This window comes from Mchenga conophoros, linkage group LG13 (genome assembly GCF_057382185.1).
Source record: "Mchenga conophoros isolate Kocher_MC1m ecotype Shallow Benthic linkage group LG13, M_conophoros_male_GT1.1, whole genome shotgun sequence".
Taxonomy (NCBI): Eukaryota; Metazoa; Chordata; class Actinopteri; order Cichliformes; family Cichlidae; genus Mchenga; species Mchenga conophoros.
In genome coordinates, this window is record NC_140538.1 from 14,707,815 (window position 1) to 14,728,402 (window position 20,588).

A 20,588-nucleotide genomic window follows, 5' to 3' on the forward strand; every position below is an offset into this window, starting at 1 on the left:
TTGGTGATTAAAATCTGCCACCACTAGGTGGAGCACTTAGGTAGTCAGCCTGGTGTTATGTAACTGACATGGGTGTTGCTCAGGCTTTTAACAGTGCTGATTCATGTTGGTCTGTATTATTTTTGTTTATATATATTTGCAAGGAAAAAAAGACATTGTTTGAACTTTTAATTTCTCAAGAAAAATGCAATGAAAACTATGTATAGTGAAAACTGTGCTTATTTATGACCAGGATTCCTGGATTGCAATGGAGCTGCAGGTGCTGCGGGTCAACAAAGGAGGACAGAGTTAGTCAGTACATGTGTGCACTGGTGTGGCTGTTGTTGTTGAAGGTGCACACAAAGCTTTGCACTTAAAATCCAATGCGCTGTGTAGGAGTAACTATTCAAACATTACAGTTTGAATAACAGTCTATGAATTAATCATATTTCAAAAAGGGACGGCATTTAGTCGAAAACCACAAAAGGAACCAGCAGAAATGGTCCCTCTGGGCTGACACTCGGTCAGTAGTGGAGAGAGTAAAGGAAACAGACTCACATGAGATTTAAAATGGGAAACATCCGGTGAAACAAAAGGACAAAAGTCAGATTCAGATCCCGATGGTCAAAAACTTGCACCTGTATAATCAGCAAAGAGAGATTCCTGTTTTTGATGAAGATCCTCCGCAATTCTCCATTTATTAGAGCTTTTTTGCTCTGTGTCTGAAAGCTAAAGCAGTCTAACCAAAGGTTCCAGACAAAAATATACATTGGGTGAAATAATGATTTGATCCCCTGATAAATTTGTACGTTTGCTCATTTACAACAAAAAGAGCAGTCTCAAATTTTTATGGTAGTTTCATTTTATTGGTGAGAGACAGAATATCAACCAAAAATACAAAAACAAAAAAACAGACATTACATAAAAGTTATAAATTGATTTCCCTTTCACTGAGTGAAGATTACAGACAGATGTTTCTGCTGGGTCTTTCTTTGTGTGGTATTTTTCCAACTTATAAATTTCAACTTACAAATTCTGCAGGGAGTCAAATAACAATTTCCTCCACTGTGGTAAAAGATGTCAACCACCTGGAATCTTTGAAAAAGTATTTATATGCAAATGAGCCCATCAGTTTTTGGATAATGACACTTTTTTGTAGTCTTGCCTCTTTACATAACAGTAGATTTTAAATTCTAAAAAGTCAAGATGTGATTGAAACGGAAGACTTTCAGCTTTAATTAAAGGGGTTTAACAAACATGTTGCTTTAACTAAAGAAATTACAGCCATTTCTATCTACACACGTGTTTGGGGTGGGGGATTTTTTTTTGGGGGGGGGGGTGTTAAGATTTGCTGAGAGGCAGTTTTGTGGCAGGTGAAACCTGTAACCTCTTCAATACATGACAAAATAAGCAGATCAAAAGATCTTGAGTTGATTCCAAATAGCTGAGAAAGCAAAAGATGCTGACATGTTAACCTGCAAGAGATCCATCATTTGTCATCACAGCCTTTATTCACTGCGACTCAGTGAAGGCCAGGATTTAGAAATGGCTTCCAGTATTGGCTTCTGAGAATAAAGAGAGCAACATTTCTGTGAAAACATGTCTAACAGCAACAATATCAGAAGGAGACAAAGGGGGCGGTAATCTCGCAAAGTCATAACTAGTCTTACTTTCTTCTGGGTTATGTAAAAACAAGACAAAAACGGGGAGTGGAGTATCTGCAAAGTCACTGTGAATATGCGTTACACAAACGTCTATCCTGGCGGTTTTAAAGGTAAAAGTAGCCCAGCTAGTCAACTATTAACACAAGTCCAATTTATCATATAAATAGTGACTTTTATGTGCCTGAATCAGGCGGGTACCGCCTCTCACAGTGGATGCTCCGAAGATAGGAGACAGTTGATGCGGTTTGTCTTTACTGCAATTTAATAAGAGATACGATGAGAAATGCTTTTAAGAAAGTAGGCTACTGAGCAGCTTCACTTACCAATGGTTTTTTTTATAAATCAAATGTGAAATAAATAAATAAAAATACTTTTTAAAGTCTTGTGTTCAAATAGATTACTCAAGGAATTCCTTCAAGATTGTTATCTTAACCAGTACAAACACACTTCATTTCCAAGTTCAGGAGGTTCACGAGACACGTTTTCCCCACATGTGTTACACAACATTGAGTTTTGCAAACATTTTGTACTGCAGGAAATGACCTAAAATGTATTTTTAAAAAAGGGGGTATAAAAATTACACCGACAAAAACCAACATAGTAATGATAATAAGCTACATTCGAGTGAAAGAATTAAGCATCTACACCCTTACCACCTCCACAAGAATTAAGATATATGTAGGTAAGTAGCAGCCAGTGCTGCTAATCAAAAGCAATCGATTCACTGATCATCAACAACTGTGACCACGAGGAATTGTTGCAGCAAATTCACCTCAAGATTAAACCGTACAAGGCTCAGGCAACTGTCAATAATTCAAGAGCAACATCTCAGAGTCTAAGTTAACACAAAATATAAAGTTCGTGACAGTACAGTTAGGAAAAAAAACGAATAAGCATTGTTTGTTAGAACTGGTTATGACTGGTTTCCAGGAAAACGCCTCTTATCTCCAAGAATAACATGGCAGACTGATTGGACACGCCCACAAGTGTATAAATGAAAAGTTGAGCAGCGCTGTTCACTGACACCACTCTGAGCTCGGTCCGTTTCAAGCCCATTGATTCACACATTACTTCAAGTGCCAACATGTCCGCTGAAAAGTGTCTCGCTAAAGGTAAGACTCTAAAATATTACTCGAGGAACTGAAGGCTGCTTATAAAGCTCAAATGCAAAAAGCTGTTTCCTTCTGCTCGCATGATGAAGAGTTATTATACCGAGAGCAACATTTTTACAAAGTCATTCTTTAGACCTAAGTAACCTATTCCTTCCGATTTTAAAGCAGGTAACTGCAAATGGTCCTTATAATTATTGCTTCATTAACATCTAAATACTAAACTCTATGAACGTTAATAAACATTATGTGGCTTCTCTGAAAACAAACAGACGTCAGAAAAAAAATATTCGCACTAAAGTACAGGCATAAATAAAACTGCAACATTCACTGTATTCAAACAAAGATATTTGTGATGCTGGTTTAAGATTGGTTCCATAAAGTTTAGGATGTTAAGTAAAGTGTAAATAAGACAAACACAATCAAACCCTTGAATTGACAATACAACAACCTGATCCAAACTTGCAAGTATAAAATTACTTTAAATTCACTGTGCTTTACAGTAATAGCAGAGTATTTTCTGCCACGGTTGTTCTACTTGAAGGTTAATTGGTAAAAGTTTTTACACAATCCGCTACCGACCTGTGATTTATGTCAATTCTGCAAGTAATTTTAATGCATTGCTTTTCTGGTGGATTATTACAACCATATATGACTTTAATTTTCAATGTGAAGCACAATGCATACATTTAAATACTGCCACCTGCTCTCCTTGTTACTTTTTTTAATGGATGAATCTTTTTCGTGTCTCTCAGGTAGCGCTGCCCCTGGCCCAGTCCCTAAAGACTACATCAGGGTTTACAGCATGAGGTTCTGCCCTTTTGCCCAGAGGGCCAGACTTGTGCTCAAAGCCAAAGGAATCAAGTAAGGCTACTCTTTATTCTAGTTTACTGTACAGATGAAAAATCATGATAGTACTTCAATCTATCAGATGTCTGCTTCAACATGCCCACATAACCTTCTGTTTTTTGTTGTTGTTGTTTGTTTGTTTCAGGTACGAAACTATAAACATCCACCTGAAAGAAAAACCAGAGTGGTACCTTAAAAAGAATCCATTAGGTCTTGTCCCAACACTGGAGACACCTGCTGGTGAGGTGATATACGAGTCACCCATCACCTGTGAATACCTGGATGAAGTTTACCCTGAAAAGAAGCTGTTTCCTTCCTCTCCCTTTGCTAAGGCTCAGCAAAAAATGATGCTGGAGAACTTTTCCAAAGTAGGTCACACAAAGACTTGCATATAAATCTTGAGCTTTGGGGGGGTTTATCAACCATCACCAAATAATAATATTGACATCTCCATCTACGCTACGTCCAGATGAACAGCATCAACTTTTGGAGATTTACTTACCTGAATGATTGAGCATGCATCAAGGAATATTAAAATTGCTGTTTTCTACAGGTGATACCGTACTTCTACAAGATCCCAACAGGTAGAAAGAATGGAGAGGATGTCTCTGGACTGGAAGCTGATCTGAAAGAAAAGTTTGCCAAGTTAAATGAGGTAGGCCACACCTTTGAGTATTCAGTATTAGGATGATTATCTTTCATTACTGTGCCTGGTTATTTCAGAGTGTTAAATACAACTCTAATGAATATAACATTTCATTTTTAGTGTCTCGTTAACAAGAAGACCAAGTTCTTTGGTGGTGATTCTATAACAATGATCGACTACATGATGTGGCCGTGGTTTGAGAGGGCGGAGGCGTATCAGTTCAAACCGTAAGTTAGACTAAATAATAGCTTTTCCAAATGTTGCTGTTTCTTACAGACAAACAGTGAAAGTTTAACTCTTTTGTGTGGACCTTAACTCAACTAGAGATGTGCCAGTAACCAATCTAGATCAGGATTTAACTATTTTCACCTCAGAAAACTGGTGCTTGTGGCAAAAAATAACTGTGCAACGTTGGGATCACTGTACTTACTGACTTTAGCAGATGCTAATGCAAGACACAGCAATTCACAGAAGCAGCCTGAAGACTCTGTCTGCTGCTTTCTACATAATCTACATAAACGTTTGCTACATAAATTATATTTGGTTCTCAAGACTATGGAAATGTCGACTGATTTTCAAGGCAAAAAGGCAGAGCTGGTTCTACAGTAGTGGAAAACACGTGTTTTTACAGCCTCAGAAAGATTTTTCAGATTCCCAGTTTGGCTGTTTTTACTTAAATCAAAATAAAAAGTAATTTAAGGTCTAATGTATGAAGAAAATTCTAAGACTTTTAAGACTTCATTAACGTAAAGTAACAGTTTAACATCAAAATCATGTTTTTCCTCCCTTGTAACACTGACTATCTGTATACAGTATATCTATATTTATTACCTGTGTGCTGAAGTATTTACATCTCACTCCGTTACTGAAACTATTGCAAACAAATGGGTGTTCAAATTTACTTGTATTTAAATGGCTCTACCCTTTGTCTTATTAGGTTTTTGGATGGCACACCTGAGCTGAAGAAGTGGACAGAACTCATGTTGCAGGACTCGGCTGTCAAAGCCCTCATGTTCAGCCCAGACGCCCACAAGGCCTTCTTCAAGACCTTCCTTGATGGAAACCCAGACTTTGACTACGGCCTGTAGGAAGTTATTGATGAGAGTATCAAACAAAACCTTCAGCCTTCCTTTAATGTTACTGTGTTACTTTTATGTTATTGTGAAGAGCGATAGTGACTGAGTTTTCAATAAATTTGTTCATGAAATAACTGTCTTCATTCTGATTTTTCTAGTTGTGCTTTAAGACACATAAAAACAACACAGTTTCCCATTCATGGTCCCATTTAATAACCTAGATCTCCCTGTCCAAAACTTTGACATCAACACATTAAAAAACATCACAAGCAAAATGATGAAAGCAAGCTCAAACAAGCAGTCAAAGATACATACAGTAATACAATCTTTAATAGCTGCCATCAGATCTGCAACAGAAACAATGATACATAAAACACAGTTATACAAAGCAGACAGTGCACTGTCTTCTTAAAGATTCCTGTGTGGCTCCGTATAATATAAGAGGTTTTTATGTTAACATTTCCTGCTAAAATGTATCATCCTACATGCAGATTACTTGTTTCTGCTTCTTTGAGGAGCTGAGGGACACCTGTGTCAAAGTGTCTCTATTACTGTCATGTCCACTGAGATGTTGAGGATTTTCCCTCAGTGCCTGATCAGCTGTATTCTCCAGAAAATGATAAAAGAAAGCAGCTACAAAAAAACAATTACAAGTTTACATATCAGCCACAGCTGAAATAACTATTGTACATGGGAGATCTATGGGAGATTACTGTACTCTACTTGATAACATTGTGACCACTAGGTGGAGCAGGGTTGCTACTAAGCAGACTGAGGCTGTGTCCCAATTCAGGGTCTGCACGCTTGAAGTACGCGCACTACGCGTACTACGTACGGTGCGTACTATAAGTACGAGAAGTGCGGAAGTGGGAGGCTCGTGAAATGGGACAGTATACGCTTCGTCGCGCTGTTCAGGTTGCCTAGCAACCATGATACTAACCGCGAGACACGTTACATACAGCATTGTTTGACAGAAATGAAGGAGAAAAATGTTTTGTTGGTCATTCATTTTTGTCATGACATCACTTTGATTAGTTGAGTATCTGAGGCTGAGACCACGGGACTGTAAAACATGATTGTTGGGCTTCATTTCTGTACTGAACAGTCATTTAAGATTAGTTAGTAAATGACAATTAGTTAATGTTGGTCATGAGACTAAAGTCATCTCACTGTGGTAATGTAAATATAATATGGCCAATATTATAGTATATGGCCAATATTATAGTATTGTCAAATTATTATGACTAATATATACACACACACACACACATATACATATATATACATACATATATATACATACATATACATATATATACATACATATACATATACATATACATACATATACATATACATATACATACATATACATATACATATACATACATATACACACATATATACACATATATATAAAGGCATACTACCCTTTAGGGCTAAGCCCCGGGTGTATCAAATGTCTGCCTCCGCCTCTGCTTCATACTTGACTGTGCTGGTTATTGTTTATATTTTTGTGAGTTAAAAACAATCAAGAAGATCGCAGAAATGCAGCAATATTATTTACAAATGATTTAAGGAAAGCAGCCACAGTAAAACACTGCAAGTCTAGATATCAGCCACAGCTGAAATACCTGTGAAATTAACACGATGTATAACAAAACAAAAATATGCGTAGAGCATCTAAACCCAATAGAACAAAATCCTGAAGTTTCAAGATGGTTATTATAACACAGGAAGTCATAATAAAAAGGCATATGATATATGAAGGTAAAAGTAACAGCAGTCGTTAACAGAATATATTGTATATTCAAACTTTGAACCATAACATTTTTTAGTGCAAATCAGAGGCGGAGGAACAGACAATTTTCTAAAAGTTTGATCATTTGAGATGGAGTGACCCAGGTCTCGAAAATGAAGAATATGCACATATTTAACTACATCATTTTTAGAACTATAATTAGAGTATCACCTGCAAACTCTCATATTTTGTTCTATTTCAGATTTGCTTAAATCCAGTATGAAAACTGAATGAAATCTGGATTTTTTTTTTTTTTTTCATTTTTGTAACTAAGGCAGTATTCTTGCACGTCACTAACAGTATCAACGCTCTTTCACTCCAAGCTGTTTCCTATTATTCTCTCTTAGCAGCATAAAAATAGGCAACTCTGTACAAAGCTTCCTGTTCTGCACAGTTTCAGTCTGGCTAAGCAATCTAATGATCTATGACACAGTTTATAACTTAAAAGGTGGCCTCTAATATACTGGCCTGTTATTAAATGCATAAAACAAAATACACTGCAAATAAGCACTAGAAAATATATTTTCCTATTAGTATTCTACATGTTTCCTTCTGAATAAAGTTATATTCAACTATACCTTTGAAAAAACATCAGTAGTTGTCTTTTACGGTTCAAAGTTGTGGTCACATATGAGACTTAGGAGGGTTTTTTTGTCTTCATATTTTAATTTAATTGTAATATTTTTTTAATACATTTGTCCCAAATGACAGATTCTGGTTCATTTTGATAATGAAAATTCAGTTTTATTTGTATTTTATTTAATTGTATATTGCCAAATCACAACAAGAGTTGCCTCATGGCATAACAATATTTAAAGACGGTATCCCAAAGTATTTCTACTGTAGAAAAGAAACATGAGAAGTTTCAGGCTTTTATCTTTAGTAGTCTTTAAGTTATTTATGTTTAAACACTGCCTCAGTTTCAATGTGCAAAACAAAAGGCCTGAAAATGGGTCAACTGACCATTTTCCAAAAAGATATATCTTAAAGTATTTCAGATATGAAGATATAAAGCAAATTTTATACTATAAAAATTTTATGCAAATTAGAGATGGCCAAGCAGAAAGCTTAGGCTGATTTGAGAGGCAATGACCCTCATGAGAAAATAAGCAAAGAAAAAATCTGGAGTTGATTCAAACAGGCGGCGAAAGGAAGGAAAAGATGGTGACATATTAACCTGCAGGGGATCCATCATTCATCATGACAACTTTCTTTGCTGTTCCTCAGTAAAAGCCAGACTTCACAAAGGGTTTACAGTTCTGGCTTCTGAAAAATAAAGGGAGCAAAATGTCTGTAAAGTCATGATTTACAGTGAAGATGTCAGAAGGAAACAAAGGGCAAAGTATTTGCAATGTCATTATGAGTATTCATTACATAATCACTTCTGACAGTGTTGAAGGTAAAAGAGAAGCAGCTAATTCACTGTTAACTATTGATCATAAAAACAATTATCTTTATGTGACTGATCTAGGAGGGCGCACCCTCTCACAGGGGTACTCTGTGATTTCTCTTTACTGCAAGCTAAAATGGTGATTGAGGGGGTGATGATTAAGGCTTGTTTTGTTTTGCAGAGGAGCATGAACACCTCTGCATAGCAAAGTATTCTAGAGTCAAATTTGAGGACATCTGTTTGACAGCTAACATTTGGTCCAAAGTGCAACAGGACAATAATCCTAAGCACAGCAGCAAATCTACAACAGAATGGCTGTAAAATAAAAGACTCAAGGTGCTTCAAGGGCTGAGGTCCAGACACCAAACTGCCTGAAGTGCTGTACTCCTTCAGAGAGCTGTACATAAACAAATGCCCCAGTTAACGGAAACAAAGCTGGAGAGACGAGTGGGAGAAAATTCCTCTACATGTGAGACACTAATAAAGTCATCAGAAAACCATTGCTTTACATTACTGCTGCCAAAGTTGGTTCTGCAAGCTGCTGAATCATGGGGTGTGCTTCATTTTCACTAAAGTGCATAAAGTCCGTGTTGTGGGAACTTTATTTGTCATATGACTGTCTGTATGAGCAACATAGTTTAAACTTCCACGGCGGCTCCTTTGAAGAGAAGAAAAGAAACACGTCTTTACCAGCCTTCTGAGACAACGGTGGGCGTGTCGACTCAGTTTGACACGCCCACCGCGGAACTAGAGCGTAAAATATAAACTTTAGCTCCGTCCTTTACAGTCTGTTTCAAATCATCCGTTATTTCAAGCGCCAGCATGTCTGCTGAAAAGTGTCTCGCTAAAGGTAAGAAATAAAGTATTACTCTGTTAACTGAAGGCTGCTTATCGATGTGAAATGCAATAGTTTTCTCCCTCCGATTCGATCTGTGGTAAGGATTTAGCTTCGTTTTTTACAAAATCATGCTTTAGTCCTATGAAACCTCTTCGTGCCGATTTGAAAGCAGCGCCAAACGGTCCAGGTGATTATTGATTTATAAACGTTTATAAACGAAACTCTTTATGCCTGAACCAATTTGTCTGAACAAACAGCGACTCACTGTGGCGTCTCTGAAAACAAGCAGACGTCAGGAAAAAAAAAAAAAAAAATCCAGTTGAAGTACAAGCACAAATGTATAAATGTGCATAATCCACAGTCAGCTGCCCTGTAATCAAATAGAAATGCTAAATTCACTGTAAGTTTGAAAATAAAGGTCAGTTAATGCTGTTTCCAAAAAGCTTGGGATGTTGTGTAAAAATACTACGAAGACAAAATGCTGATGTGGAAGCACAACATAACCCAAACTGTCAGCTATAAAATTACTCTGAAAATTATACTACTGTACAAAATAGATTTTTTCTTTTTTTTTTTTACTTTAGTAAGTTAAACAGGAGAAAAGTCTTTACGTAATCCCTCTTCAGGTTTCCCTACTGACCAGTCTTTTAATGGAAGAAACATTTTTGTATCCCTCAGGTAGCGCTGCCCCTGGCCCAGTCCCTGAAGACTACATCAGGGTTTACAGCATGAGGTTCTGCCCTTTTGCCCAAAGGACCAGACTGGTGCTCAAAGCCAAAGGAATCAAGTAAGACTACTCTTTATTCTAGTTTGCTGTAGAAATGAAAAATCATCACAGTCATTCAACCTGTGCTTAAACATGCACACATAACCTGCTTTTTTGTTTTCAGATACGAAACCATAAATGTCCACCTGAAAGAAAAACCCGATTGGTATCTTAAGAAGAATCCTCTTGGTCTTGTCCCAACGCTTGAGACACCTGCTGGTGAGGTGATATACGAGTCACCCATCACCTGTGAATACCTGGATGAAGTTTACCCTGAAAAGAAGCTGCTTCCCTCCTCTCCCTTTGCTAAGGCTCAACAAAAGATGATGCTGGAGCACTTTTCCAAAGTAGGTCACACAAAGACTTGCATATAAACCTTAACGTTTTGTTTTTTGTTAACCACCACCAAATAATAATATTAATGTCACTGTTTCCTACAGGTGATACCGTACTTCTACAAGATCCCAATGGATAAAAAGAAGGGAGAGGATGTCTCCGGACTGGAAGCTGAACTGAAAGAAAAGTTTGCAAAGTTAAACGAGGTAGGCCACACCTTTGAGGCCTCTGGTTCCTTTATCCATTAACCCAACATATGAGGTGATACACTGTGTGTGAATGAGTGTGTGCCTGTGAATCACAGTCATTGATCAAAGGTTGTTTTTATTAAAACGAATAAGTTTATCTTTCCTGTCAGTGCCTGGTTATTCCAGTTAATTACAACTCTAATAAATGTAACATTCAATTTCTAGGACCTCGTTAACAAGAAGACCAAGTTCTTTGGTGGCGATTCTATAACAATGATCGACTACATGATGTGGCCGTGGTTTGAGAGGGTAGAAGCGTATCAGGTCAAACAGTAAGTAATAATCTTTACAGATATTTAGCCTATAGAAAATTGTAAACATTAAAAAAAAAAAAAAAAAAAAAAAAAAAAGGTCAACTGTGGGGAGCCTAAGTATATTATTTACTAGAAATGTTACAAAAGTTAGAAATGAACAATCGAGAGAAGCATCCTTTTCTAAAACCGACATGTTTTACACTTTAGTTAGTGGAGTCTGTTCTTCCTGTGCCACTAGTTGCACTATTGTGGTCAACAGAGATAAATTTTACCTTAATCTTTTTACTCCAGCTTTTCCAAATGTTGCCGTTTTTGTTTTATGTAGAGATGGCACGATACCACTTTTTTTAATGTCCGATACTGATATCATAAATTTGGATATCTGCCGATACCGATATGAATCCGATATAGTGTGTTTTTTTAATCAATAAAAATGTTTTTTAATATCTTGCTGCTTTTTGTATAAGTTCATATTCAAGTTACAAAAAAAACAAACACTAAAGCTATTCCGTTATACCTGTATGCAAAAAATATACTGCACCCAAAATATTTCATAGTTCAGCAATACTGATCAATCTAATAAACTTAAACCTACTCCATCCTCCCTATTCTGGTATTTTAAAGAGTAAGCAACCTAACTAATAGGGTTGCAAATTCCCAGCAAAAAAAAAAAATAGGGAACCACCCCCCACCTCATGATCCTTAATCGACGTAATCAACTTTAATTTGATGCAATGTGGGGAAAAATGCACAGAACTCAATTATTTTTCAAGAATAATTAAATAGATTCAGCATCTTTCTTCAACAGAATTGCAGACTGCACAGATGGTACCTTCCCAAAGGAAAAAGTACTATAGCTTACTAGGGTATATTAGACTTAATAGTTACTATATACAGTAATGGACTTCTATACATTTTTCATCAGATTAAAAATTTGGGTGTAAAATTCGGATAATTATTTATTAAAAGCTAGACATTTTAAATGAGAATAAGAAAGAAAAGTATGTCTTTGTGCCCCCTTTTCCCTGTTCATGCCCTATCGGCCCCCCTGGCTAAACTTTGCTAGATCCGCCCCTGCACGGTTACCAGCTACGTAGAAAAAGATCCTGGTGTAGAAAGTAATATTAAATAAATTCTAACAACAGCTTAAGCTTCAACGTGCTGCTGTTGTTCAGTATCGGACCGATACGTAATATCGGATCGGTCCATCTCTAGTTTTTTTGTTTTTTTTTAAAAGACAAAGGTGTAACTCTGCCAAATGGGCATTGCTTGCTGTGTTTTATTGCCACAGCAAGCACTGTGTCCATAGTTAGCAACACTGCTCATGTATTCCTCATGTCTCTTTGAAACCAAAAAGAGGTCATTCACCAGCTGTGCAACTAGTTTTAAAGCCTGAGCCGACTCAAAAATTTAAAAAGAAATGGAAATGTGTTGAGGATATTGTGCACTCTCAGTCAAATGTCCGATTTTGTGGCGAGTTCACTGATCCACTTCTGCACCTGGAAAAAATGCCTCTCGTTTGTCTCTTTAACGGAGTAACAAAGTGACTTTAGCGGAATATTTATTACCGTGTGCCGAAGCTAATGGATTTACTTTTCACTCAGTTGCTGAAACTATTACAAAAATTGAGTGTTCAAATTTACTTGTATTTAAATGGCTCTACCCTTTGTCTTATTAGGTTTTTGGATGGCACACCTGAGCTGAAGAAGTGGACAGAACTCATGTTGCAGGACTCGGCTGTCAAAGCCCTCATGTTCAGCCCAGACGCCCACAAGGCCTTCTTCAAGACCTTCCTTGATGGAAACCCAGACTTTGACTATGGCCTGTAGGAAGTTATTAGTTAGAGTACTGAACAAAACCTTCAGCCATCATTTAATGTTACTGCATTAGTGACTATGACTGATTTTTCAATAAAAAAATAAAAATACTGTCAATGAAATGACAGCAAATTAGATTTTTCTATTTGTGCTTTAAGACACATAAAAAAAATACATTGTTTCCCTTTTATGGTCTCATTTAATAACCTAGAGACACACACAGTAAAAATATAACAAGCAAAATTCAGAAAATAAGCTCTAGCAAGCAATAAAAGATACATAAAGAATAACAATCCTTAATAGCTGCCATCGGATCTGCAACAGTAACAATGATACATAAAACACAGTTATACAAAGCAGACAGTGCACTGTTTTGTTAAAGATTCCTGTGTGGCTCCGTATAATATGAGAGGTATTTATGTTAAGATCTCCTGCTAAAATGTAGCATCCAGGAGCCGAGGGATACCAGTGTCACAGTTAGTATATATTGCTGGCATCTCCACTAAGATGTTGAGGTTTTTCCCTCAGCGTCTGATAGCGGTAAGCTGTATTCTCAAGAAAATGTTAAAAAAAAGCAGCTGCAATAAAACCAAGTCTACATATCAGCCTTCTATTTGTGACTACTTTACTTTGGTTGATACAATCTGCAACCACTAGGTGGAGCAGTGATGCTGCTGTTTTTAATGGTACTGAGTCGTGTTGGCACGCGTTTCTTCACGACTGTGCTGTTTTTTGTTTTTATTTCAATCTAAACATTTATTACAATAAGATTGTAAATAATATTTCTGGGTTTCTCCACTAAATTTTCCAGTTCCTCCTTTAGCATCGGTGTTAGCAGTAGACCATATTTTATTTAAAAAGGTTTTGTAAGTAGCAGCTACGGCAAAACCACTACAAATTTAGTTACCAGCAAGAGCTGAATCAGCTGATGCACGTGCACCTTTTGTTAGTAACATTACTTATAGTATCACTGAACGATATGTCTGATATATGTGTCTAAAATAGTTCAGTTGCTGAGTGCCTATAAACTTTCATCCAGGCTGTGATGTAAACCTCCGTTTGATAAGTACGGTGTATACTCCTGTATGAGCACAGGTGCATTTCTCAGCATCTCCTGAAAATGCCTGACTGTTGCTGCATAAAGCTCCCTCTGCAGCACCAGTGTCCTGAACAGGTTGATGGGCTCTGCTCTGCGAATCATCTCAGGAACCTGGACCTCTTCTGGCACTTTAGTGTTGCCAAACATGACATGGTTAAGTCTTTTCTCCTGCAGGCTCCTCTGCACAAAGCTGAGCAAGTCCTGGACCCTGTGCTGCATACTCTCAATGCTCCACGTGATGGTCTTTTTACTCAGCAACAAGTGCAACAGAGCAGTCTTTAAGTGATAGTTTGTAAGGGCACTTTTTCCAGTTAGCCCTGATTGCTTTTTGTGTAAGAAAGTAAAAATCTGGAGGCAGTGTAAATGACAGGAATGTTTTGGTAGGCGTTTAGAAAAATGTTTCAGCAAATTCCTCTCGTAGACAGCAACAGATAGGGGCCAGTATGGGTCTGGGAAGCTGTCAACATCCGATGGAAAGTGCGAGACAAAATAAGCATCTGTATCCTCAAGCTGGACCACCGGAATGATGTTCATTATGATGATTTTTCCTGACGGGAATCGGATCTTCAGCGCACCGGCAGCATCCAGGCTGCGAAAGGTAACATCAAAGTCATATTTGTGAGAGATGCGTCCCCACGCTTTGGTTACAGAGATCTGAAACCACTTCATGACTTGGTCTTTCGCCAAGCAGTTTGTGTCTCTGGAGCACAGCAGTTCATCAGGACTGAGACTGACTTTGGGTGTGTCATTTCTGCCATGCAGCAGACAAAGCATGTCCTCTCCGAGGTTAGCAGAGCCACAGAGACAGCCCCCACTATTCTCCCCAGGTGTGGTCACCTTTATCTTCCCACTGCCCTGCATATCAGGAGGTATGTCACTGGAGGAGCTGCACCACAGGTGGTACTGAAAGGAGTGCGGATCTGGAGGTGAGAAAGGCACGATGAGGTCACATGTGAGCGGTTTGCAAAACTTCCAGGACTCAAACATGCTTCCAATGCCAACAAAGTCCCCGACTTCCATGTCTGTGTCCCTGTTGCACACGCTCCTGAGTGACTCGAGCAAGTCATCTGCAAAACCCTCGACAAACTCCCTCACCCTCCAGTTTTCATGTGCTGAAGTGTAGGTGCATTTATCACAGAAGTTACTCAGGATGTCCTTATCCAGTACCATCATCCTGGGGTTGATGGAACCACTCTCTGAAAAAACCTCTTCCTCCTCAACTTGCCGGACTTCTCCATCAGCCAGATCCACCCTGCACATCTCGATGGTGAAGAATATTATAAAAGACACCGTGCTCCAGAAGTACCAACTATAACCTTCCTGCAAGCTGGTCTCTTCCTGCTTTGAGTCCATCTGTGAAAGCTCTTTCTCCAACTTGGCCTTCTCCATTTCCAGTCTTGCCTCATGCTCCCGCATTCGAGCGATCAGCTCCTCATCCTGATCCGGGAGTGTGGTGTTTTCATGCGGAAAGAGCGAGGGATGGTTTAATATGGCAGCAGCCACCACCACGCACAGCCGTGCAATGGCCCCCTGCATCTTCAGCTCGTTTCTAATGTGCACATTCAAGCAGATCCTGAAATAGAAACATAAATACAGTCAGAGCAGATACAAATGGTTTAGGGCAGCGGTCCCCAACCTCCGGGCCTCGGACCGATACCGATACCATTAATCGTTTGGTACCGGCCGCGAGAGTTGAGGCTCAGGTGTGAAATGTATGGCTTTCAGGGTTTTTATCGGTTTTCAGCGTTATTTTGTTATCGTTTTTATCGTTAACTCGGTTTTCCTGGGTCTTTTCACGTGTGTTATGAATAAATCTTCTTTTTTTCGGTACCGGTACTAGTTTTATTTTGTTGTATTAAAGGCCGGTTCGTGAAAATACTGTCAGGCATAAACCGGTCCATGGCGCAAAAAAGGTTGGGGACCACTGGTTTAGGGCAGTGGTCCCCAACCCCCGGGCCACGGACTGATACCGGTCCATGAATCGTTTGGTACCAGGCCGCGAGAGTTGAGTCTCGAGTGTGAAATTTGTGGTTTTCAGGTTTTCATCGTCATTTTGTTATTGTTTTTATCATTAACCCGGTTTCACTGGGTCTTTTCCCGTGTATTACGAATAAATGTTCTTTTTTTGGTAGCTGTGCAGGTTTTAGTTTGTTGTATTTATCCGTGACACCTTAAAGGCCGGACCGTGGCACAAAAAAGGTTGGGGACCACTGGTGTAGGGGTGATGTATAAAATCATGACATATTTGTATACAAAATCCAGTTATTTTTGATCAAGCTCTCCACCCACCAAGGGAAGCACAGACTGTACCTCTAAATATAGAAGAAGTGCGCTGAGTGACGCACTTGTCCAGTATCAGGCTTTGCAACACAGGAGGAAGGAAGACCGAGCCCATGAGAATAACTTTGCCCTCCTCCGATAAACATATTTAGTTACCACACATTGTGCCTGTTGACATTTATATCCTTTTATCGAAGATATAGCAAAACAATACTGCTTTCTTAAAAGAAAGAAAATCCAAGTTTGTACACTGTGCAATTCAGCATCAGTGTAAAACAATACAGAAAACAGTTTCCATTGACTTCATATCTACTTTCCTAGATTTCAACAAATAACCAACATGCAATATACAAGGAGAAAGAGGATATTACATAAATGTCTTTCTTAAGCTTCAAGTTTGCCCCTGTGTGATGCTTATACTCACTATTTAGTATTGTGTTACAGATGTTTAAAGGGTAGGAGATTAAGAAGCATCCGTGCTCGGCTGGCCGGACTGAAAAACGGAAACTGTCAACTCTGACATGAATAAAATCTTGTCATAAAAGGTGCCAAAAATGAGGTTTCCTCTAGCACACAAGTGAAACAAGAACAGGGAAGTATGCATCGTGATCTCACCGTAACATCATGAGATGATGAACTGTTCTCTGCAAGACTCAAGATTTTAAAAAGACAGCGGTAATGAAGTATGTGAGGCCAAAGAGCCGGGGGAAACTTCCCATGACTTATTCACTGGGAAGATTTCCAAGACTTGCATTAATGAGACCACCCAAACAAACACTGCGACAGCCAAGAGCCTCGAGACGTAGCTCTTCTCAATCATTTTGGAGTAGCGATTGCTACATAACAGAAACATAACTGGAGACTGACTCTTTTCAAGTATTTGCAACTGAGGGTTTACAGAAAGTCAGAGAAGAACAGACTGTCAGAGGTGGATCAAGTACCCATACTCTTCAATGAAACACCATCATGTGAAAATATCAAAGCAGTGTTAAGTGTGTTTTTTTAATCACACACTTAACACTTAGGAAGGGTAAAAGAAAGGTTTTAATTCCCTTTATTTCAGATTTCTAGTTCAAGTTCAAGTTGGTAAAAATGGCAAAGGGGCAGATTTCATAAACGATTAGATTTCACAAAGTACCTGCACTTAATATATAATTGCACTGATGATCAGTGCAGCTTCATAAAAATATTTCTCTGCCACGCATGCATTTAAGAAGAAATTCTACAGACATAGCTGAAGTTAGGCACCTTTATTAGTCATCCTGGCAACAGGAAGCTTGTCCCAGTTTATGTTTATGCTTAATTTATTTAAAAGGTCATGAGCAGTTATTTCCATCATGTAAAATCATGTGAAAGACAAATTCTTCATAGGACTCTATGCACTCCTATAAAAACTAAGTACACCCTATGACTCAGTAGCTTGTAGAACCATCTTTAGCAGCACGTGATGTAATGACACTTGTGGGCATTTGTTTATGCATAGCTCTCTAAAGTTCCCACCATGGTGTTTTGATCAGGTTAAGGTTTTCTTTTTCAGCAATTCTGTTACAGATTTGCTCCTGTACTTGGGATCATTGTCCTATTGCACCTCCAAGTTTGGCTCGAGCTTGAGCTGTCAGACCGATGGCCTCAAATTTAATTTTAATACTTTGGTATACAGACGAGTTCTGTGGCTGCCAAACAACCCAAATCATCACCACTTCACCACCGTGCTTGAAAGATTAGTATAAGATTTTTGTGTTGATATGCTGTGTTTGGTTTTCTCACACTGTGGTGCTATACATTATATCCAAACAGCTCTACTTTGGTCTCATCTGTCCAAAGGATATTGTTCAAATGTAACTTTGCAAAGCCATACCGCCATATTATTTTAAACATTTAACATGCTAACTGAGGCCTCAATTTGCTGGGACGTCCACTGCTGGGCAGATTGTGACATTTTGTTAACACACTCCAGACCAGCAAACTGCCAAACCTGTGCTTTTATAGAGGTGGTGACACTTGACAGACTATCCACTAATAATGCCTATTTGAATAGCAGTACCTGGCTGCTACTTACCCTCCTAATTCCTGTGGAGGAGTAAGGGTGTAGTTTTTCAAAGGCATGACTTTATGCAAGGTTTAACCACGCAGGCTTCATTTTTTTTATCTGCAGTCTGTGGCAACTTAGAGGTTTTTATAAACAGCAGATGAAATGCCAAAGCATCTAAATATAGATACGAAACAGAAGCGTATAAATGATGAAGCAAAGACATAACCGTATATACATATGATTTGTTTTGTTTTTTGCAAATATTCTGATTTAGGAGCAACATGAAATATCCTGCGTTCAAACGAAACCTACTTTAAAATGATTCATACGCACAGGAATGAATGAAAGATGTTTCCACCACTGTTGCTGCACCACCCTACATCCAATTATCTCCTGGTGTTTTTTGGGGGAAAATACTAAACAGCGACTCTCCCACGCTGACGTAGCTGCGTGCTGACACAGTGACGTGGTTAATAGCCCTACGAGCGGTCACCTCCTCTGTTGTCTTAGCAACAAAATAGAGAGGGACTAAAAAAGGGAAACAGACTAAAAAAATATTATTCCACACTCATCACTCACTTCCCAGGCCGGTCGCTTACCACACGCTGCTCCGTTTCATCCTGCGTGGAGCTTCATAAAGCAACAAAGAGCAGCTTAAACGTGCCTCGCGTAATCTGGTAAAATAACTGCACGCTTAGCAGCCTGGAGCTCCTGTCGTCCCATCAAGTTTGGAGACGTGCGCGTAAAAGACGAATGCTATTGTAAAAAGTTAGCAGACCTACCCGTGTGGTGTTTCTGGGTGAGTTCATGGTGATAAAGTTCATCGTTCGGGTCATCCGGTGAGAGCAGCCTCATGCGAGTGGCGCGGGGACCGTTTCTCAGCTTCCTTCTGACATTTCCTCACTGCGCGCTCCACCCATGCATAGACAGAGGGACCGCCCTGCTTCCTCTCATCACCCAGAACAGCAGGGACTTTTATGAAATGTGAGGAGCATAAATTACGTGCAACAATTCTTAATGTCATCCAGAATTTTAAATACATCTTAAATAAATTTTATATTTATATAAAATATTGCAATTTAAATCAACTTCACAACATTTAATCGTAGCCATGTTACATTGCAAGATACTGCTATATTGTGAAATTCAGCTCTAGTGTAAAGGAATCTGATTATTTTTTCCTATTTAGTGATTCTTCTGCTTTTGCTACAAAGTGTTATACAGTTGCAAATACTAAGTCCGTTATATTTAGTCTTAAAATGTGAAAGCGTGTGTGTGCAGTCATTGAGCACACTAAAAAGATCTATATATTTATTTAATGGGCAATATAAAAAATAATAAATGAACTGCGCTTCATGTTCGTGGATAAAAATCTCAGTCTACCTTGGAAACGGCACAAAAATACACAGTAATAAGCCTATTAGTAGTAATCCTGTGGTACAGACGTGACCACCCCGAATCTGATAGGCAGTTGTTCACCGAAGCTGTGAAGTTCCAGTTCCAGTGAATGCAACAGCTTTTTCCAAATGCAAGTGAAAGCAGCATTGCATTACGTAACAGCAGCGAGTTCCTGGATTGGGCCACTAGTGGAAGTTGTGACGTGCCTCTGTGTAAATGTATACTTAGTAGCATCAAATGACATTTATAGTTACGATGTTTCTACATCGAGCTCATAATGGAAACAGACAAAAACTATTATCACACACAGGCGCACAAGATCAATTATTAAATTTTAAAGCAGATTTATACTGATTAGATACCAAAATTGTCTCTCTCAGTTCTGTTTTTTATTATTTAAGTTTTCTCCCAGTAAAACCATTATTCCTTACAATTAGCATAGATTAAAGCTGTATATGACCTTATTTTTCTTAAAGGAAAGTGCACCGAGCTTGTTGAAAGTTGTGGTCAGATGTCTACCTACATCATGGGATGAATGTTATAGTGGGGAGGGAAAACTCTTTTAACAGGAGGAAATCTCCAGCAGATCGAGTCTCATGGAGGGGAAGCCATCTGCCACTCACTGATTGGGGGTGAGGTGCAGTTATTTGGAAATGGCTCCATGAGATCTTCCCCACTTGTGTAAATCTTCAGTTCTCCTTCTTAGATCTCCTCAGAGTTCCTTAGCCTTCACCATTGCTCTTAGTATTGCTCTGTTGAATGAGCGCGGTCAAAGTCTGGAAGCTGTTTGACATGAAAAAGCAGGAAATGCTTTGTTTGTCATGTAATGATTCATCATCATGCAATCTTTTCAGAAAACTCTCAGCGCAGTTACATTTTGCTTCGTCAGCGACAGCAAACTCGTAGAGAAACACAGAGAGGCAAGTTCTCCTGGTTCTGGGGGACTGACTAAGAGATCATAGAGTTAATTTTTGTCCCAGTTTTATTTTCTCTTCATGTTTACCTC

At 38.6% G+C, this 20,588-nt stretch overlaps 3 protein-coding genes across 3 annotated transcripts; 2 read left to right on the forward strand and 1 right to left on the reverse strand.

Annotated features, from left to right (window-relative positions):
* Window positions 1–2,626: 2,626 nt before the first annotated feature.
* Window positions 2,627–5,457, forward strand: LOC146560985 (glutathione S-transferase omega-1-like). Its single transcript, XM_085296648.1, has 6 exons — window positions 2,627–2,755; window positions 3,508–3,616; window positions 3,747–3,969; window positions 4,155–4,256; window positions 4,368–4,474; window positions 5,185–5,457. Exons 1-6 carry the CDS (start codon window positions 2,728–2,730, stop codon window positions 5,333–5,335), a joined length of 720 nt encoding a protein of 239 aa, XP_085152774.1. The 5' UTR covers window positions 2,627–2,727; the 3' UTR covers window positions 5,336–5,457.
* Window positions 5,458–9,211: 3,754 nt separating this feature from the next.
* On the forward strand, window positions 9,212–12,905 carry LOC146560986 (glutathione S-transferase omega-1-like). The gene is made up of 6 exons (XM_085296647.1): window positions 9,212–9,364; window positions 10,031–10,139; window positions 10,243–10,465; window positions 10,559–10,660; window positions 10,868–10,974; window positions 12,635–12,905. The coding sequence occupies exons 1-6, from the start codon at window positions 9,337–9,339 to the stop codon at window positions 12,783–12,785; spliced, it is 720 nt and encodes a 239-aa protein (XP_085152773.1). The 5' UTR covers window positions 9,212–9,336; the 3' UTR covers window positions 12,786–12,905.
* Window positions 12,884–19,105, reverse strand: itprip (inositol 1,4,5-trisphosphate receptor interacting protein). Its single transcript, XM_085296643.1, has 2 exons — window positions 18,967–19,105; window positions 12,884–15,445 (listed from the first exon to the last, which is right to left on the reverse strand). The coding sequence occupies exon 2, from the start codon at window positions 15,406–15,408 to the stop codon at window positions 13,795–13,797; it is 1,614 nt and encodes a 537-aa protein (XP_085152769.1). The 5' UTR covers window positions 15,409–15,445; window positions 18,967–19,105; the 3' UTR covers window positions 12,884–13,794.
* Window positions 19,106–20,588: the final 1,483 nt, after the last annotated feature.